The following is a 20,195-nucleotide window of genomic DNA, read 5'->3' on the forward strand; positions in this document are numbered from 1 at the left end:
ATTCTTTAGCTCTTTTCTTATTAAACTACTAGAACTTAACCCACAGGTTTTTCTCTCTTTAATTTGTTCAATGAACTTGAATTTGGTTGTTTCCCGATTTAGTGGCTTAATAATGGCCAACTTTCCGCCAAACGATAAAGAGAGTATTTCTGATTGTATTTAGTTTAACTAATTAGTAATTATATAACACTTTAATACCAGTAGTTTACACTACCAAATTAGAGTTCTTAATTATATTTACTAGAATAGCGGAATCTATTTAAAGAATCACCGTCTAGCATTGTTACTATAAATTGAACTATACATATAGAGAACAATTACATATACACTCAAGACAGAACACATCGAGATGACTGCTTCTTAGGTCTAGACTCTGTTGCTCTGATGTCACAAACCAACTCTTCAATGGCTTTAGTGAAGTTCTTGACATCGTTTCTAGCAGACACAATGAACACTCTGTGGAAAGATATATCGTCTTCCTCGGTCTGGGGTTCAAAGTCGTTTCTGATAATAACAAAGCGTTTGTAGTGTTGATTCAACGCATCGATTTTATCGTTCACGAATTTTCGGGAGCCTGCGACGTTGTCTGAAAACACAAGAACGACACCGTCTGTGTCATTTTCTTCGAAATCGCTAATTTTCAACAAGCAAGGCACATCATTTACTATTTGTGTTTTTCTAAAGAGGTCTGCGATGGTGCTGTCCTTTTGCTCAACAAACTTCCCGAAGACAAAGTTGACGATAATAGAAGTCTTCCCAACCCCCTTCATTCCCACAACACTGATCTTATAATCATTCTTCCACTTCCTTTCTAAATCTGGGGAGTTCAATGGGGAAATTGGTTTCTCTGGTATTGGCGTACTTGGTGCTATTTTAGAGTCTTTATTAAGTTCATGTCCACATAACGGGCATGTCGCATTCTCCAAACACTTCAATGAGAGCAGACATTCATAACAGCACAGTGGCGTCACAAAACTTTGACAGTACTCACACTTCGATGGGTTTTCGATCGGCTTAAAACAGATTTGGCAACACTTCGACTGTTGCATGATGACGGAACCCGACTGTCGTCTTGTTTTATACATTTGTGAGTTTTTCCGGACGACAAAGATGTGGTGATCTGTTTCGACGGACTCGATCTTATGGCGCTCGGGAATCGCAAATTTCTCCGGTATTAATTTCAGAAAGGAAAGCGCAATAAATCCAGTGTTCTCCTCGTCTTCCTTTCGTTCTTCTCCATTTTTGATGCTCATTTGCTTGTATTTTGCAACAGCCCACTCGTCCGAATTCAACGAAATGATTTCAACTAACGCGTTTTGTGGGACTTTCAAAAACGACTCGTGGAAGGTCGGAGGAAACGCAGAGACCGTACGAGCTTTGAGTTGGTAGAATATCTGTGTTGTCGCGACGTTCTGATTCAACTGGAAATTCATGAAGTTGTAATTCTCGATGAATACCGTAACGATTTCTCTGTACTTCGCTAGGCGCTTTTCTTGGACTTTAAACAAGAACGGCGTGAAGAGCTCTGACATTTCTTCGACCGCCAGATGACTTAAATGGACAAATTCAAAAAGATTGAGAATAGCGTTTCTCCGTTCAATTTGGAGAAAATAGAGTAAAGCTCTTAACTGATGTTTCTGCGTCACTACCGTATTTTTCATCACAAGAAAAGCGTTATAGTTATATATTTCCGGGAAGAGTGGAGTCGTGTTCCTCAACAAAGACATTAAAATATCTCTCAACTTCTTAATATTGTTCTCTTTCTCCACATCGACACTTTCAACTCCGCCCAAACAAAACGTGTAGTGATGAAACAGATCTTCCGGCGATGGGACAGCCAATTCCAAGAGTCGTTCAATGCAAATTGAGATGAGTTGAAATGGATCATTTGGAGTTATTTGTTGTTCCTCAGCCATCCTTTTGTGGTGTTAAATATTTCGTTTCTTCATTTTTTTTTCTTCAAGTTTTTATGGAAAATCATTGCCGTATTTACAGTTAATAACGTTAAACTACTTATTTCTTTCATCTATTAGAATATTATTATAACAATCATATACTATTCTTTTTACTATTAATATACTATAATGCTTGGTCTTCTAAAAAATCAGTTCAATCATCTTTTACCTCCTCGTTTGCCACCCATGGGCTTTCCTTTCCCTCCTTTGGGCCCACTACTCTTCCCGCCTTTATTCACGCGCTTTGAAAAGACACCTTTAGATTTTCCCGACTTGTGGTCGTTCAATTTACTACTTCCGTCGCTGCGGCCCATTTGTGAATAGGCTTTGTCTCTGAATCGCTTCTTTCGCTCGTCCTTTTTTGCCTTCACCTTTCGAATAGTTTCTTGTTTACGCTTCTCTCGCTTGGCGTTGTTCTCTTCTTTTTGGACAATCAAATTCTTTTTACGTTGTTCGACAGCATCGATCTTCTTTTGAATCTTCATCAACTCGGGACGGATCTTGTCCATGTGGGAATCGTCCTTGAACATCTCCGCAAAATAATCGGCTGGGCGTTTGTATGGGTATTTCATTTCGTTAAAGATCTGACGCGCTTGTACGACAGAGGTCAGTGCTTGTCTGTAGAACACCAACTCTCTCTCGTAGTCATTATCAACTTGACTCACTTGAGTCGTGTCTTCGGTAGTTATGCGCAGACGCTTAATAAACTCGTCGTTACTCATAGTATCGGGTGTTGTTATGTCCGCAACTATTTGGTCCATGAACTCGCCCATCTCCGGCGTGTTGCGGAGTTGTACTACCTTCGCTAATTCAGTCATTGTATGTTATGTATTTTCCAGTCTTTTTAAGAAACCCTGTAGTCCATCAATTAATGTTATATATAACATTTTATCAATTCATCTATTTTGAGTATCAAGTGATAAAAGATTATAAAATGGTATTTTACTATATATTTATAATATGCACTTTATTATTGTTTTATTATAATTAAATTAGTAATTAATAATATTAATAAAATAAAGAACTCGATTCATCCATTCGCATGATTCACCTGTTTGTGTTGATTCTGTTCACTAACGCGCAATACGACGCGTTAACGACAATATATAACCAATACGTTGACGCTTACAATGTTTGTTGTAAAACAGTTTTGAGTGGTAATCAATGACACAATAGAAACGAGACTCAACGAGAACGTCATGTTCGTCTGGGTGCTTCTATGACATTCACGGAGTGTACGAACAGTCTACACTTCAACAGTTATATTACTTAAACAAACCATATCCAACGGAACACCCTCACTTCTGTGGAAGGTCATGTAGTGTTTTGACTTACAAAACACCGATGGTTCATTACTCGAAGAAAACAAACGAACTTGACAATGACGATATTTGTTGGTCGTACATCACTCCAACCAGGTTTTTGTATGTAACGCCAAATCCATTTTACGTCGCCGTACATCACAAAAATGCGGCCGTGTTTTATCCGGGGTACCAAACACTCTCGTATTATGACCCACAAGATTTTGAATCGATCAGGTCCGTTGGATATGGCAGGACGACTCTTTACATTCTCTTCGATATATCCAACTCTAACAGACAATTTGATTCCAAGAAGTTGGGGTTAGTCCATCTCCTCAACACCTTTTCTTCATTTCAGAACTCCCGCGTCGTCATCTTTAATAATGAAGCAAGGATGATGCAAGGGTTTGTGGACATCACGCACTCATCTATCGATCGACTCTCGGAAGATGTGTGTAAAATGGAACCTTATGGGGGGACAAAGCCATCCGAGCCATTTGAAGTTGTGAGGGACTATTTGATCCGCAACGATTTAAAAGGAAATGATTTCCACTGTCTTATGATAACTGACATGAAAGTCTATCAATCAAAGAAAACGTTACGAAACAAAATCATCTTATTACGGGAACGAGTGAGGCAGAGGTATAACGCTTTTTACTTCCACACCTTCGATGCGTCCGAAGACAACACTGGGAGAAGTGATTGGCTCAAAGAATTTGCGTGTGAGTTTGATGGGCATTACGTTGATTACAGTGGCAATGCCAACACTACTGTCGGCACAATGGATCGATTTATTAAGTCTCTTAAACACCGAATAGAGGCACTTCCCGTTCATACTAATTTCCCTTTTGTTCGAACAAGTGGCGTGCAATATGGCGTATTTTCAGAAAACGCCTGGGGCATCGCAAAGCCTCATTACATCGACTTCTCGTCGGAAGATCCACTCTTTCCTCTTCGACTGGCTTGGATCTTCTCCGCTGCGTTTTCTACATCTCCAAATATCGTGCCGGGGGACGCTACTTACTACCCAACACCAACCATCGACCCACTTAGAAAGTATGTCTTAGATGATTATCTGGGTCATCACTGTTCTAAGATCTCAGACTTCACGGTCGATGAAAGAGAAAAGATAGCAAAGAGCATCTCCGCATTCAACTTGGACTGGAGAGTGCCCACTAAACTCAATTTTTGTAAATACGACAGACTCCTTCAAGACATCGACAAGACAAATCAGTCCCTCTTCTGTGTTTCTGAAGGAAGTTGCCCAGACAAAGACGCTTTTACTAAAGCAGACTACAATTTTTATCTTCGAAAGACGTGTTCTTCTCCTTACATCTCTGTGTTCTTTGTAACACTCTTAATTCTCTTGTTTTAATTTACTAATTTCAACTATACTTCTATTTCTATACATTTTTCTATATCGTAATTATTAAATTGTTTATACTATAAACTAGTGAAATGGCATCTATTCTAAAAGTAAATAAAACCATGGAGAGTACTATACTGAAATTAGAGTCCAAGTATTAGATAATTAAAGTAAATAAACTAACAACAAAAATGAGAAGAAATTAAGCAACAGATGTGAATCGAGTAGTCAGTGGATCGTTTGTACATTTGTTCTGGATATCCTCGAGTAATTTTTGGTCGATAGGCACGTTATCCATTTCGTCCACCTTAAAGTTTCTGAGCAATTGGTAGATGATGTTGATAGAAAGTAAAGGGAATGTGTTTTCGAGTTCACTGAGTTTGATTGAGTGGTGTAACATAAACAAGTTTGCCACATCAGTGATGACCTCAAAGTGTCCGCAGAGGGCTTTCAGATCCTTCAAGTCCTTCTTTGTCAAATCCAAATCGATGTATGACATGAAAAATTTGAATTGGAATCCTTTAACACAGCAGATAGCATCGGGGGTGTTGAATAAGTTATCCACAACATAGAACCCCAAAAAGTGGAATTCTTGTTTGATTGCTTTCTTGACTATTTCCTCTTTAATTCCTTTATTCTCCAACATCGTCTTATCTTTCTTCACCAATTGTAAGACGGTCAATGCTTTACTTTCTTCAATATCATTTGTGTATTGTTGGAACACATTCCTCTCACTGAACAGACAAGACTCAATCACCGGAGTAATTTCTTTTGTGACTTCTTCAACCCATTTGCCTATAACATACTCAATAGCATCTTCCTCTTGATATTTCATTAACATCAGAATCATTCCTTCTATGGTAACACTCCCCTCTGAAAATGCTTGTTTGGCATCATCAATATCTCTGATCTTCGGTGGCTCAGGGGGCGCCTCTTCTTTTTCTTCTTTCACTACTTCATGCTCTTCCTCTTGTTCTTCAACGTTCTCTTCTTCTTTCATGTCTTCCTCAGACTTGTTGATAACTTCAGGAAGTCGCTCAGCCTTCATCGCCTCATCTCTATCTCGAATTTGTTTCTTGCGGAGCTCCTCTTCTTCATGATCCTCACGCTCTTTCTCTCGCATCTTCATTATAAGTCTCCCATGGATGGGGTCGACGTTGCCAAGTGATGTATCTTCACTACTCAACATTAACACTTCGGTGTTCTCGGACTCACCAGTGAACTCGCCAGGCACACTTGATATCGATATCATTAATTTCCCTTTCATCACTTTCTGCTTCGTTCGGAGCTCCGTTAGAGTCTCTTCAGTCTTCCCAGCCAAGTCAGCGAATTGCGCTAAATCAATTATACCCGCACATATCCTTTTCTTCTCTTTCGTTTCCAATATAAACTCAACCAATTTCTCTTCATAGAAACCCGCTTTCGATTTTTCAAAGAGAGTGCAATGTAAATTAAGTGTCACATTTGTGACTTCCGTACGCGCACCAGTTATTCGAAAGGGTGAAAACTTCCCTTTGTTACCTTCTTTCTTCCCACGACGCCACCTCAGTACTACCTCCTTCCCATCAAACCCAACTAAATCCACTACCATAAGTACTTTCACTGTAAAATCTTGCTTCTTCTTTTTCTTCAATAAGTTGAACGCCATATGAAATTCACTATTTGTGATTTAACAGTTTTACTCTATCAATTCGTGTAATTAAGCTCCTTACTAAGCCTTTTCGGTATATTTACTCTCCTTTATTTTTACTATATATTTTGATTAAAAATATTATTTTTTATAAAAATTGTCTTATTATAGAAAATGCCTTTTTTGAGGCTTTTTGTGTTTTTGTGGATTTAATTGTTTTGTCACTTGTTCGAAATAGTACTTTTATACTATTAGTAACGGATTCTGGGAATACAAGTTTAAGTTTGCAACTGGTTAATTTTGTTGTTTAGAAAAGAGAAGAAAAAGCATCGAATAAACGGGATATTTGGTTCCAATAAATTGTCCCAAAAACGAATTTGAATTAATGATTACTGTATTTTTTCGGATGAAAAGACCCTATTTTTTAGAAAGAATTAAAAGTTTTGGGAGATAAAAAAAAGACTATAATTAGTCTTTTTTAATTGTGTTTTAATGATACCAAAAATAAAACTTAATTACCATTTTTGTATTAAATATATTAGTAACGTTTATTATATTTAATAGTTTGTTTGTTTAATAATAATAATAATACATTTTAATACAACCTTTAGAATTGTTCAAGAAGAGAAATAAAACAATATAACAATGTTTTGACAAGAATTTCTTTTGATATGGAAAGTGGTGCGAGGTTAAATGAACGAATAACAAAAGATTAGTTTTATTGTGATAATAACGTTTTTCGAAAAAAAGAAAACCTAAATATTGAAATTGCAAACAAAATGAAAAGAACCACGGCACCAAACACACTTCCATCAAAACGAACAGACATCACTGACGTAAAATCAATCTCCAAAGAAGACCTCAAAAAAACAACAAAAGAAGACGTCGAAAAGGCAACTAAACATCAAAAAGTGAAAAAAACAAAGGTTGCTCTTATAGTCTCATATGTTGGTCGTGGGTATCAAGGTTCAATGTACTTAAAAAATGGAGAAAAGACAATTGAAGGTGACGTTGAAAATGCCATCTATTTAGCGGGATGCATTTCCGAGGACAACAAACATGACTTTAAAAAAGTCTCGTGGAGCCGTTGCGCTCGTACCGACAAAGGTGTTTCTGCGGCAAACAATATATTCAGTCTGAAAATGGGGACTGATGGCAACTTTATTGAGCGAATCAATTCGCACTTACCCGAGACTATTCGCGTGATGGACTGTGTTCGAGTGCGTAGATTGTTTGACGCACATACTCGAGTTGATAACAGAAATTACGAGTATGTTTTCCCTTCCTACGCGTTACAACAGCTCCATCCAAATGACCTCAACATCGACTTGAATTACAAAGCAACAGAAGAAGACATTCAGTATTTCAATTTTGTAATTGGACACTATATACGCTCACATAACTTCCAGAATTACACTTACAATACAAAAGAAACCACACCTGAGAGTCAGTCCAACATTCGAAATATCCTTTCTATTGAAGCAACTTTGGTTCAGAGAAACGGATTGGACTTAGTTGTTGTGGCATTGAAAGGACAAAGCTTTATGATATACCAAATCAGAAAGATGGTTGGGTTTGCACTGATGTTGACAAACATGCGTTACTCTAAAGAGATGGTTGACTCTATTATGGAGACCTCATTCACTTTAGTCAAATGGAGAAGCTTAGTCCCCACAGCACCACCATACGGACTGTTCCTTGAAAGGTGCAATTTCGACGTTTACAACAATGACATTCAAAACAACATACAAACACAAAATTTGCCGATTATCAACTCAGAAGAGACCATTAAGAAGTGTGAAGAGTTTAAAGAGAAGTCCATTTGGACAGATATCACTAACTATGAAAAGGAGAACCACCCATTTGCTCAATACTTCCAAAACGAAGTCCACTATTCAAAAATCGACGCAGTGCTGAGTGGGAAGGCGACATTGGAAACCTTCAATGAGGCTCAAAGTGTGAAAACACTGCCAAAAGCTGATGATAAATCTGATGATTAATTGACCGTTGAGACCCTATTGTTTTAGAATTCAATTTAATAATTAAATAAATAATAGAATAGTAAAAAGAAAATAATTAAATAATAATAGAATAGTTACTAAGTTAAATAAGAAAGGGTTAAACGAAATAGAAACGTAGCACAACGATTCACTTATTGACCTTTAGCGTCCTTTCTTGCTTTTCTTTTTCTTCTTCCAAGCTTCTCTGGGTTGGTAAGAGGAGTGTTAGGAGCGAGTTGTACGAGTGGTTCGGATGATACTCTGACCATGAAGGATGGGACATCGACGATTTGTTTACCGACGGAGATCAACTTAGAACGAATCAAAACTCTGGCGTGGTGGATTGATTTAGCAAAGCCCTTTCTGAAGACAATAGTCTGAAGTCTTCTCTCAAGTAAGTTCTCTTCTTTAAGAGCCAAGACGAACTCAAGCTTGGTTTGGTCCTTTGGTAAGATCCCGAGATTGTGAAGTCTTCGGAGTAAAGCGTTACCTTCCAAGATTCTTTTTGGGTCAGTGGCGGATTTCATTAACATCACCTTGGCAATAGTTCTCATGTGGCCCAACATAAAGTGGACACGTTGAATCTCTCTCTTGCATTTCAACCCAAACTGTCCGGCTAATTTCAACTCGGCATCGAATCTAGTTCTGTCGAATGGCACCTTTGGTGTTTTGTACACCACACTGTGATTTCTAAGGCACCTTCCCATCACCCGAGAACTTCACTTTCTTAGTTATTTTTTAGGGTTGCCCATTCGTTCCCGTCTGGATTTTAATGTTTTTGAAAATGTTTTTCATCTGATTGGGGGTTATATGTCTTTACACTAATACTCTTTTTTTTATTCAATTATAATAAATTATACTATTGTTAAGACACTTTTGGGAAGAAACAGTTGAAAGTAAAATTTATGATAAAAGAATTATAAAATAAGGGCATTAAGAAATGGTTTTGTGAAACTAGTGATGTACTATAAAAAGTACACTAAACGTCGAGTGAACTTTTAAATCACACGGATGAGCGCTCTGAAGATTCTCAACCAAAACAGCGAGGCGAGTCGCCGTGACCAATCGCTGATGATGAACATCCACGCCGCACGCTCGTTGGCGTCGATTTTGAAGACCAACTTGGGTCCCAAAGGGACGTTAAAAATGTTAGTCGACGGCGCTGGATCGATCAAACTGACAAAGGACGGGAGAGTCTTGTTGAAAGAGATGCACATCAACCACCCAACAGCTAGTTTGATAGCAAACGCAGCAACATCACAGGATGATATAGTTGGCGATGGTACCACATCAACAGTATTACTCTGTGGTGAACTTATGAAGCAATGTGAGCCTTATTTGAGTGAAGGAATCCATTCGAGGTTATTGGTTGAAGGTATTGAGTTGGGGAGACAACACTTGTTCGACTATATCCCACAAGTGACCAAGAAAATCGATGCCACCGAGCAAAAAGTGTTAGAGAGTGTTGTGAAGAGTGTTATTGGCACTAAGATGACGACTGAATTTACTGAAGAGTTGGCGACGATGATTGTTGATGCTGTCAAAGTAATAAAGATAGAGAACACAATCGATTTGTTCATGGTGGAGATCCAAACCATGAAACACAAATTTGCAACAAACACTGAATTGATCAAGGGTTTGGTGATGGACCACGGGACTCGTCACCCCGGTATGCCACATGACATCCACAACGTCTTTGTCTTGACTTGTAATGTGTCTATGGAATACGAGAAAAGTGAAGTGAACAGCTCCGTCTTTTACTCGGATGTCAACCAACGCAATGCAATGGTTAAGAATGAGCGCAAATATGCCGACGACCAAGTCGCTAAAGTTGTCGACTTGAAGAGAAGACTTGTTGAGAAATATGGAAAGGATGTTGGACTCTTAGTAGTGAACCAGAAAGGTATTGATCAACCAAGTCTTGACAAATTGGCCGCTGCGCAAGTGATGGCACTTCGTCGTGCCAAAAGAAGAAATATGGAGCGATTGACTCTTGCGTGTGGAGGAGTGGCTTTGAATTCGTTTGAAGGAGAAATTCCATTGGAATCCCTTGGACGTGCTGGACACGTCTTTGAGAGTGTAGTTGGCGAGGAGAAATACACTTTTGTTGAGGAGTGCGAACATCCGAAGTCATGCACCATATTGATCCGTGGTTCTGACGACCAAATTATCGAACAACTGAAGGACACTGTTCGTGATGGGTTGAGAGCATGCAAAAACGCGATGGAAGATGGTGGCGTGGTCTTAGGTGCTGGTTGTTTTGAGTTGCAGTGTTGGAAGGAGTTGACTAACTTTGCCAAGACGGTGAAAGGCAAAGCAAAATTGGGAGTAGAAGTACTTGCGAATTCCATGTTAATCATTCCAAAGACATTAATTGAGAACAGCGGGTATGATGTGACTGAGAGATTATATGAATTAGAAGATGCTATTAATGAAGGCAAAGTCGGTGGTGTTGATATCGTCACTGGTGGCTTCAAAGACGTTCAAGACGTTTGGGATGGGGTTAGGGTTAAGAAACAGATGATACAACTTGCGACGGTTCTTGCTTGTCAGTTAATGCTTGTTGATGTCGTCATGCGTTGTGGTAAGAAGAACAACAAATCGTCTGTTCCCGATGGAGGACAATTCAACTAATTTGACTTCTTTTGCTTGGTTTGGTGTTCAAGACATTTTTTATATTTAATTATTTAGTTGAATACTATATGTGACACAAATTTTGTGACCATAAATAATAATAAAAACTAACTATATATTATAATTTGTCATAGCTTTCTTGATGAAGAAAAAATTATGGTTTTTCATTAATTTAAATTAATACAAACTTTTTATACTCAATTAGAACTCTATTACTAATTTTTAGTAAAGAGTATTAAAGTTATAAATAAACAACAAAAGCACATTCGATTTACTAACTGTATTACTGATGAAGACTGTCTACAAACTCTTTGAGCTCCTCTTGTGATTTCCCAATGACGCACCCATCTTTCAACCTGACATCGACAACACTGAGCAACGTTTTGAGTTGTTGTTTGATGAAATTGTTACGTTCCATCTTGTCCTGCTCGCAACAAGAACAGACAAAACACTTCCACCTCGCCTTGTTCGAAATGAATTGTTGTGGAGTACCCAATGTTAAACACAAGTGTTTATAGCACTCGACACAGAAGGTAAATGGGCAGAATGAGCAGTTGTATGTCTCTTCTTTGTTGTAATACCCACAACACAAAGCGCACTTCACATCGTTTTGACCCGGGTTCTCATACTTCCAAAACGGATTCATTTGGTTATCAATAACCCTGACCAGTTGCAAACACTCTTCGTTGAGAACAATTTGGTGTGACATAAGTGAGATTCTCCAAAGCTTTACAATATCACTGAGATGTCCCTGACATACATAGACGTGAAGTGGTTGTAATATCGGAATTTCGTGTTGGACAAGTGAGTTGCAGTTATCAACACAGCAGTGGTGCTCTTCCTTGATTTGCTCCTCGACCTTTTGTTCCGTTTTTTCATTCTTTCGTATTTCTTCGTCCATATGTCGTTGTGGGGCGTGTTCTTTCGTTGGTTCAACCTTCTTTTTAGTCAATTGAACTTCGTCAGACCCATCTTCTATGATCAGCCCTCTCTTTTTCGGTTCTACCTTTTTAGGCTCGGCAGGCTTCTCTTCTTTTATTGGTTCTGGTACATGCACGGCTACACTCGGAATTGTTGTAAAAGGAGCAGTAGTTGGTTGTGGGATAACTTCTTCTCGTGTTTCTGTTGAAGTGTCGGTGTCACTATTGTTTTGTTGATTCGACTCAGTCACGGTGTCTTCATCGTCCGCAAGTCTTTTTTCCACGGGAGGTTGTGCGGCGACGGGTGGCCGTGAGTTTGGTTGTTCTAAGTGTGAGTCAAAAATGTTATTTAAAAGTGTTATTCACATATAGTTTTGTTTTTACATAAAGAAACCATAAAAAATAGTAATATAATAATAAAAAAAGTTAACCAGATATAGTATTCAAATCATCCACCAAATTATAAATAATAGTTAAAACAAACGATTGAACTGTTCGCAGTATTTATTTGCGTGGAAAAGGCAGAGTTGATGGTGTGAGCACTCGGACTTAAGGGAGACCAAGTTGAGTTTTGACTCGGGCATTTCGTAAAATGTCGGAGTCTTGTCACACAAGTCGATACAGCACTCCATTGTTTTAAGAAGACGGATGAAATCTGGTTTGCAAATTTTCCACTCTCTGGGAAGTGTGTTTATTAACTCCTTTTTGATGTTGACCGTCCCTTGAATCTTGCGGAGCGGGAATTCGGCATCATTTGTGCACCCAGCGATGCAACAGGTGTGCGACATTTTACTTACAAATTCAGATGAAATCCCCCCAAAAAAAAATCAACCAAAAATTTCGAAAAAGAGAAAAAAATCAAAATTTCAAAATTAAAATCTTCTAAAAATACAATTTGGTGTGTATTTGTTTTTCCACAAAAATCCAAAAAATTGAGAAGCATATTACTAAACTAAAAAAATGTTTTTTGTTGATAATAACAAAAGTCCAAACCTAAATGAAAACCAAAAATGTATTATATTTAAACAATTAAAGAACTATATAAAAAGATAGAATTTCTAATTAATTAAATAAGAATTATATTATAAAAATTGTAAAAATGAAATGAAAATTTCTGAAAATGAGAAACTGATTATGAGATAAAAAGAGAAAAAAGTCAGAATAAAGGAACTGAACTAAGAAACAGCAGAGAGAATGAGCGACATAGAGAAGTCGATACTACAGACCATTGGAGACATCGAGAATAACTTTGCGCAAATCGACAAGCTTGATGCTTTGATTCAAAATTATCTTGGATCAATACACAAAGACAATTACAGGTCATGGGACCAAGCGGAACTTGCTGTTTTTACAAAACGATTAGAAAGTTACAAGCGCAAAACGAAGAGGATGGAATCGGGTGTTGCCAAGAAGCATCAAGAAATTGTGGACGCGTACAACCAAAATGTTGGACTTGAAAAAGACCTAGACAAACAAAATGAAAAGATAAACGAATACAACCGTTTAATTCCTGGCGTGAAACAATCGGCAACGAGGTTGGAACAATCGCGAATGGATTACCTTGGAGTCATGAATCAGATTGTCACTCTTTCCCTTCAAAAGGAAAAGACAAAAAAGGAACTCGAACGGGTGAAAATGGCAAATTCAAAGAAAGATGACCGAATCAAAGAAGCGCAAAATCAAGCCATCGACGTGGACAAACGACTCACCGAAACCAAAGAAAAGTTCGCAACAAAAGAAAAAACGCTTGCACAACTGAAAGAGGAGAATGAAGCTGCTAAAAAAACGATATTGGCCTCAATAGCTGATCGCGAATACGAAGAAGCGCTGACCGAAAATTTGAAATTCAGAAATACATTAAAACAACAGGCTGGGAATATTAAAAGAGCTGCACAAAAATACAATGAAGAGTTTCAAAGATACGATGATGTCATTGACGGGTATGAAAAGATATACGCGCAACGAAATGCAGAACTTTCACAACTGGACAAACAAATCAATGAAGCGAAAGAGATGGTTGTACCTTCATCAATACTTACGAATCAATCAAACCCAAAAGAAGAAATCGATGCACATAAAAAGGTGTGTGAAGAGAAGGAGTCGCAAATAAAAAAGTTAAAAGCCGAGATGGCTGAAAAAGGAAAGAGTATTGTCGATCCGTTGCAAGCTCAGGATTTTCAAAAGTTAGTGAAAGATAATGTTGAGGACCCAGAAAGTGCAATCTTGAGTAACATTGATGCTTATGAAGCTAACGTGGAAGCACAGAAAAGAAACTCCATGACATCTACCGACAAAATTTTGGCACTTTTGGAAACCCCGGGAGAAGAACTTCCTATAACTAACGATGAACCAGCGAAACATGTGGGCGGCTTTAAAGGAAAGTTAAAGGTGTCTGAACAAACAAAAAAGCAAATTGAGGATATGCTGAAATATTCGGAGACAAAACAATTAACGACAAATTGGCTTTCGGGTTATATGGGTGGTCAGGATAAAGTTAAAACGGCCACAGCAGGACTCAAACGATCTGCATCATTCAGTGGCTATGTACAAGCAATAAAACCGACTCTCCAAGTTTCGAAAAGTGTAGGATACTCTATTCCTTCAAACGTTCCAGAAAATGTAAAACGCATCTATTCTTCTTTACATCTGAGTATCAAAAAAGTAAGCTTGGCTGAGGCAATACGATTTGTTAAAATTATCAGGGGACAATCGCCAGTTTGTGGGCCGATGAACAGTAGTGTCGAGAAGACCGAGAAAAGTGACTCTACACCAACACAAGTACTTATCTGAGTGACTTTTTGTTATTTTTAGTTTTGACAAAATAGAAAACAAAGAACGGCATGAACTTGAAATCGAAAAGAAGATGTCAAGTAAAAGACTTTATGTGGTCAACGAAATAGTGTCAACGGAAGAATCGTATTTGAAAGCACTCCAGACAGTGATAGATTTGTACGTTAATCCATTTTCAACGAATGGCATCATCACGCCGGAAGAAGGGAAGGTCTTGTTTGGGAATATTAAAGATTTGAGTGAAGGAGCGAGTTCACTTTCGACACAATTGCAGGAAAGACTGAAGAGTTTTTCGATGAATGATAACATTTGCGATGTCTTTTTGTTAAACGTTTGTTTTCTTGTGTTTTTGTGAACATGGGAATGAAGGAATAACAGGAAGAAAAATATCTTTGAAAGGTTTGGGAAGTACATACAAAATTATGATAAGGCATCTGCACTGTTTGATAAGCTGACGCAAAAAAGAAAGAAGTTTGAGGAGTTCTGTGAGGCGCAAAAAGAAGACCCAAGAAGTAATAACGGCGATATCATGTCGTTCTTGATCTTCCCCGTACAACGTATTCCGAGATATATATTACTCATGAAGGAATATATCAAAAACACCGATAAGGAACACCCGGACGCAGCTATAGCAGAACAAGTGAGAAGATACCTTGATTCTTATGCTAAAGAAGTTAACTCGGTCATTGCTGTTGAAAACAATAAAAGAATTATGAGAGACTTTATGAAAAAGTTTACTGATATGCCACCAGAGGTGAAAGACGAGCTGCTGAATACGCCCCGCAATTTGGTTCGTGAAGGAGTGTTGTTGAAACAATGTCGAAAAGCACAGAAAGAAAGATACTTCTTTTTATTCAACGATGCAACGATTATATACGGCGAACAAGAAGGAAAGAAAATCATATTCCACCAGAAGATGGGGCTGAACTCCGTGAAAGATGTTGAAGATAGTGATAACGGGAAGAATGGATTCCAAATAAAAACGCCACAAAAAAGTGCCGTGGTGTATGCTAAAGACTTGGAAGATAAAAAGGCATGGGTCATCGACCTCAATTTCATGTTTACAGGAGAGAAGAAGTACGAGTTTGAAGACGTGGAAGACGACGAGACGACAGCACCAATTTGGGTTCCGGATGATAACGTGTTGGATTGTATGAACTGCCACTCGAAATTCACATTCATTAATAGAAGACATCATTGCAGAAATTGTGGAAGAGTGCTCTGTTCTAACTGCACAAAACAGAAGATCATTATCCCACATCTCTCACCAAAACCACAAAGAGTCTGCGACCAATGCGCACTCAACGCTAAAAACAAAAAGACCCTTGAAGACGACTCTTCAGACGTTAAAATTGAAGGAATAGCCCCACCAAAATTGCCAGAGAGCGCGCCTCCACAGAGAAAAGAAACAATGAAAGTGAATGGACTGTATAGCATTCAAGCACCAACAAGAGTAGCACCTGAACTCCAAGCGTACCCATTCATTAATTAGTCGTGATGGTGTGTGATGTGAGTTCATATCCCACACCACCTTATCTATTTTATTTTTTTTTGAGTTCTATAACAACGAATTGAAAATATTAAAATGAACGACGAAAGGAACTACGTTATATTCTTGATAATAGAACATTCTCAATTAATACTGGAACAGCCGGAGGCGATGTCTTGAAAGCTGTTTTTTAATATTGGAGGTGCCCAACAATTCAGAAGTCAAAAATGTAGTCAGAATACACAAGAAGTATATGTTGGGGATACGGTTATAAATAAGATGGGGTGCTTAAAATTGTTTGTCCAATAGAACAGAGGAAGGTCAAAAATTGGAGTGCTCTAGAAAGCGTTTGGGCTCACGCTTTTAAAAACGACCTCGGTGTAAACCCAAAAGATCATCCACTACCGTTAACAGAAGACTTTGAATTTCCATATTTAGTGCGAGAAAAGATGTCTCAATTGGCATTTGAAAAATTTGAAGTTCCATCGTTCCATTTGAACGTCCTATATTGTTGTCTGTTTACTCCATTGGACGAAGTGTCGGCCTTGTTGTTGAGAATGGGGAATCTTCATTTTGAATCACTTTGGTTAATGGGGGTATGAGAGTACTCAACACGAGTACAGAAGTTCAATTGCTGTAAATGAAGTGACATAAACACGTAAAGAGTTGTTGTCTCGGAAGGTTCATTCATTCACAACAAGAAAAGATTGTGAAACAGTTCGAAAAATCAAAAAAATATGTTATGTGTCATGAGATATTGTAGAAGAGAGCCATCTACATATTTTGGCATTACTAAAGTTTTCACTTTGGTGGCCAAAACAAAAAGTAAGAATTCATCCACTTTCTGAGAGAAAGTACAGTAAATGGATTGGTAGGACGAAAATTGCTTCGCTCAGCATATTTAGAGAAATGAGTGTCATACGACAACAGTATGAAAAGTGTGGTCCGTCGGTAGTCTTGCACAAAAATATTTCAATTGTAAAATAATGTGTTAAAGAACAAATTAACAATTAAAAGTAGTCGAACAACAAAATAAATGTGTTTTTTTATATTATTTATATTTTTATAGTAAAAATAATATCATTTCAAATAAATAACAAATTAGAAATAATATATTAATTGATTCTCAAAATTTAGTAAATAAATAAGAAAAAAAATAATAATAATACTAATAAGTAATTATTTGTGTTTTAATTGATTATTATTGAATTTGGTGGTTTATAATTTTTAAAAGTTATAAAATTCTTCACAAACAAGAAAACAATTTTTTATCAAACAATTTAAAATTTTACATTTACTGTTTTGTATAACAAAAAGAAGTGTAATTGAAAGTAAACATACACACAACAGTTACAGAATTTACCACTAAATATCAACCAATGTGGTTAAATAAAAGAAGTTGTGTAAAATATTATGTCAAAGGATTTTGGGTGAATGTTGCTGGTAATTATTTTCTTTTTTATTCGACCAAAAAGTTCTAATAACTAAACCATAATTTATAGTTGATTTTATCTTAACGTGTTTTTTTATATGATTTGGTTATATAGTTGGATTGATTAAATACCACACTTGATATAGTGTGAAGCCTCAAAAATTCATTTCATCTCATACCGGATATAATCAATAGTATACTATATAAATACCATACTTTAAATACTTGTCTCAAAAAGACATTTTTAATTCCAAATAAATCGAGTTAAAGATACAATTTTTTTTCATTATTTTTTTTATGAAAAACCAACTATAGCAAAAAAATGGTTATAGTAAACGAGAAAAATGAGATACAAAAAAGTTGAAGAATAAGTGCGGTTTATCATTATCCGATTGAAACTGGTATTTTTCTTCCTTTTTTGTCGAGAAAAAGTAAACAGACACAAACAATGTTTAATAAAAAAGATAAAAAAAAGAAATCCGTAGCTTTTGCATTGGACTACTTTTTTGCGGAAAGGACCTCCATTTTAACTATAACCGGATATATTTAAAATGCTCGTTGTTTAATATGTAATCAATCGGGACATTTCATAAACCAACACGTCTTCACCAAATTACTATAAATGCCGAAAATATGGCGAAAACCTTGAAAAACTTTTGTCGTTTAATGGGCCAATGGAGTTGTTTCCAAAAATAAACAAGTTTTGTATAAATAGACATCGATAATGCCCAAAACCGGGGATGTTCCCCAAGATCCCCATTTCTAGGATCGACACCCCCTAATGATCCATCCAAACACGCTGAAAAAAAATACCGATATGCACCAAGAGTTGATTTGAAAAAAAAGAAGGGAATGGCGCAAAATTCCAGGCGTTTTGGGGGATCCGACTACATCAAAAAGTCAAAAGTCAAATCCAAAAGAAGTAAAACAGAAAAATAAGAACAAACGGAGAACTACAAATATAGATGTTTTATGGATACGAATGGTAGGCCACAAACCTCACTATCATCAACTCGGCGGTCCGTGATTGGCAATGTGGTATTTGAGACGGTTGCGTCCTCGAACATGACTGGCATGCGTGCGTACATAGAAGGTGGCGGAGATATAAAAGTGACATCCCCCACTGGTGTGAATCTCTTTATGTTTGCGTGTGGCAGTGGTAACTATCCGATGGCCAAAATGCTTTTAAACACGAACAAAGTTAATGTTCTCGACCGTTTGTTATCTTCAACCAAAGCACATAATAATAGAAGAATTAATAATTAATTAACTTAATTCAAATGGACTTATATCTAGGGGATCATAAAAATAGAAATTGCCTTCATCATTTGCTAATGGGAAGGAAAGAAAGTGTTGATATATTTAGAATGATGCAACCAAGACTATTGACACAAACTCGTGACATTGATGGGAAGTTACCACTGGAATATGCCCTCCACTTGAAACTCCCATTAATGGTCAAACTGATCTTAGACATCGATAACTTCGAGGACGTCAAGTTGTGTTATGACTATGACAACACCCCACAAATACAAATGCCAAGCACTGCTAATAGATACGGCTTTGTTAACCAACAAGAAAACTCCTTTTTCGAAGTGCCAAATTTGACTTCTCAACAAATGAAAACAAACACCGAACGCATTAAAAAATGGAAACATATGCTTTCTTCGTTGGGTAAAGGACTTGTCCCAGATAAGTTATACCCAAGAGTCTATAAAGGCCTTCCCGACGAAGTACGACGGGACGTTTGGCGGATTGTGTTGTTTCCCGCCATCGACATGGGCGACCTGAAAAAGGAATTTGAAAGCCTTAACAAAAGCCCGAAGAATGGGATTGACAAACAACTCCATCTCGATGTGATACGTACCTTTCAACAACATTATAATTTCAAGGAAAGCTTTGCTGGTGGACAGAAGATGTTGTTTCAAATCTTCCACGCTATTGCCACGAAGGAAAAGCAATTTGAGTTTACTCAAGGGATGACTTGTGCTCCATCGATGCTTACTCTATTCTTAGACTCTGTCGAATCATATGGAGGGACTTTACAATTGATGGGGAAGAAGTATCGACTCAAAGAGATGTTTAGCGATTTCAAGTTGGTCAACTCGTGTTGGTTGGTCACGAAACAAACGATCGAAATGCGTCATCCGAAACTGTATAAAAAGTTCAAGGATCTCGGGTTCGACTTCTCGCGACTCCCTTTCTTCATCTTCGAGTGGCATTATCTCTGGTTCATCCATGCGTTGCCTTTCGATTTTGCTCTGAAACTGTTTGACGTGATCTTACTCGATGGGTTCTATGCACTCTTTAATATCGGCGACACCATCTTCCACTACTTGGAGAAGTACGACTTCACTGCGGTCAATGAGAACGACTTGCAGCAGAAGTTGAAAACGCCCCTCAGCCTTATGAAGAAACAACCGACCATCGAGAAGTTCCTTCGGTACATGTATAGACATCGAAGTAAGTGGAACGAACTTAATGTTAAAGTCTAAGCTGTTGTTTGGCTTGGCATTGTGTACTTTCAATGACTGTGAAAATTCTATTTAATTCATTTGTAGTATTTGTGTTATACTTTTAGTATTAGAGATACAACAGAAACTGGTCAATCAATTTGAGGGTGCAGGCTCTTGTGGGGGGTGCACTTCGGTGGGTTGCTGAGGTGCTTCTGTGGGTTG

General features: G+C 37.6%; 12 protein-coding genes across 12 annotated transcripts; 7 read left to right on the forward strand and 5 right to left on the reverse strand.

Moving 5' to 3' along the window:
• Positions 1–329: 329 nt before the first annotated feature.
• On the reverse strand, positions 330–1,916 carry EIN_186550 (hypothetical protein; the record flags this gene model as incomplete). Its single annotated transcript, XM_004260951.1, has 1 exon — positions 330–1,916. The coding sequence occupies one exon, from the start codon at positions 1,914–1,916 to the stop codon at positions 330–332; it is 1,587 nt and encodes a 528-aa protein (XP_004260999.1).
• A 197-nt stretch (positions 1,917–2,113) lies between these two features.
• On the reverse strand, positions 2,114–2,773 carry EIN_186560 (hypothetical protein; the record flags this gene model as incomplete). The annotated part of the gene is made up of 1 exon (XM_004260952.1): positions 2,114–2,773. One exon carries the CDS (start codon positions 2,771–2,773, stop codon positions 2,114–2,116), a length of 660 nt encoding a protein of 219 aa, XP_004261000.1.
• Positions 2,774–2,997: 224 nt separating this feature from the next.
• Positions 2,998–4,631, forward strand: EIN_186570 (hypothetical protein; the record flags this gene model as incomplete). The annotated part of the gene is made up of 2 exons (XM_004260953.1): positions 2,998–3,087; positions 3,132–4,631. The coding sequence occupies 2 exons, from the start codon at positions 2,998–3,000 to the stop codon at positions 4,629–4,631; spliced, it is 1,590 nt and encodes a 529-aa protein (XP_004261001.1).
• Positions 4,632–4,824: 193 nt separating this feature from the next.
• EIN_186580 (hypothetical protein) lies at positions 4,825–6,270 on the reverse strand (the record flags this gene model as incomplete). The annotated part of the gene is made up of 1 exon (XM_004260954.1): positions 4,825–6,270. One exon carries the CDS (start codon positions 6,268–6,270, stop codon positions 4,825–4,827), a length of 1,446 nt encoding a protein of 481 aa, XP_004261002.1.
• A 761-nt stretch (positions 6,271–7,031) lies between these two features.
• On the forward strand, positions 7,032–8,252 carry EIN_186590 (tRNA pseudouridine synthase A, putative; the record flags this gene model as incomplete). Its single annotated transcript, XM_004260955.1, has 1 exon — positions 7,032–8,252. The coding sequence occupies one exon, from the start codon at positions 7,032–7,034 to the stop codon at positions 8,250–8,252; it is 1,221 nt and encodes a 406-aa protein (XP_004261003.1).
• A 152-nt stretch (positions 8,253–8,404) lies between these two features.
• Positions 8,405–8,959, reverse strand: EIN_186600 (40S ribosomal protein S9, putative; the record flags this gene model as incomplete). Its single annotated transcript, XM_004260956.1, has 1 exon — positions 8,405–8,959. The coding sequence occupies one exon, from the start codon at positions 8,957–8,959 to the stop codon at positions 8,405–8,407; it is 555 nt and encodes a 184-aa protein (XP_004261004.1).
• Positions 8,960–9,263: 304 nt separating this feature from the next.
• Positions 9,264–10,886, forward strand: EIN_186610 (T-complex protein 1 subunit zeta, putative; the record flags this gene model as incomplete). The annotated part of the gene is made up of 1 exon (XM_004260957.1): positions 9,264–10,886. One exon carries the CDS (start codon positions 9,264–9,266, stop codon positions 10,884–10,886), a length of 1,623 nt encoding a protein of 540 aa, XP_004261005.1.
• Positions 10,887–11,169: 283 nt separating this feature from the next.
• On the reverse strand, positions 11,170–12,594 carry EIN_186620 (hypothetical protein; the record flags this gene model as incomplete). The annotated part of the gene is made up of 2 exons (XM_004260958.1): positions 11,170–12,131; positions 12,291–12,594. 2 exons carry the CDS (start codon positions 12,592–12,594, stop codon positions 11,170–11,172), a joined length of 1,266 nt encoding a protein of 421 aa, XP_004261006.1.
• A 406-nt stretch (positions 12,595–13,000) lies between these two features.
• On the forward strand, positions 13,001–14,596 carry EIN_186630 (hypothetical protein; the record flags this gene model as incomplete). Its single annotated transcript, XM_004260959.1, has 1 exon — positions 13,001–14,596. The coding sequence occupies one exon, from the start codon at positions 13,001–13,003 to the stop codon at positions 14,594–14,596; it is 1,596 nt and encodes a 531-aa protein (XP_004261007.1).
• Positions 14,597–14,669: 73 nt separating this feature from the next.
• Positions 14,670–16,088, forward strand: EIN_186640 (Rho/RAC guanine nucleotide exchange factor, putative; the record flags this gene model as incomplete). The annotated part of the gene is made up of 2 exons (XM_004260960.1): positions 14,670–14,927; positions 14,979–16,088. 2 exons carry the CDS (start codon positions 14,670–14,672, stop codon positions 16,086–16,088), a joined length of 1,368 nt encoding a protein of 455 aa, XP_004261008.1.
• Positions 16,089–16,181: 93 nt separating this feature from the next.
• EIN_186650 (actin, putative) lies at positions 16,182–17,072 on the forward strand (the record flags this gene model as incomplete). Its single annotated transcript, XM_004260961.1, has 4 exons — positions 16,182–16,258; positions 16,336–16,340; positions 16,365–16,681; positions 16,854–17,072. The coding sequence occupies 4 exons, from the start codon at positions 16,182–16,184 to the stop codon at positions 17,070–17,072; spliced, it is 618 nt and encodes a 205-aa protein (XP_004261009.1).
• A 1,417-nt stretch (positions 17,073–18,489) lies between these two features.
• On the forward strand, positions 18,490–20,012 carry EIN_186660 (hypothetical protein; the record flags this gene model as incomplete). Its single annotated transcript, XM_004260962.1, has 2 exons — positions 18,490–18,733; positions 18,814–20,012. 2 exons carry the CDS (start codon positions 18,490–18,492, stop codon positions 20,010–20,012), a joined length of 1,443 nt encoding a protein of 480 aa, XP_004261010.1.
• Between the last annotated feature and the right edge of the window lie 183 nt (positions 20,013–20,195).

The sequence above is a fragment of the Entamoeba invadens genome (genome assembly GCF_000330505.1).
Source record: "Entamoeba invadens IP1 unplaced genomic scaffold scaff_1105074725183, whole genome shotgun sequence".
In the NCBI taxonomy this organism is placed as follows: Eukaryota; Evosea; order Mastigamoebida; family Endamoebidae; genus Entamoeba; species Entamoeba invadens.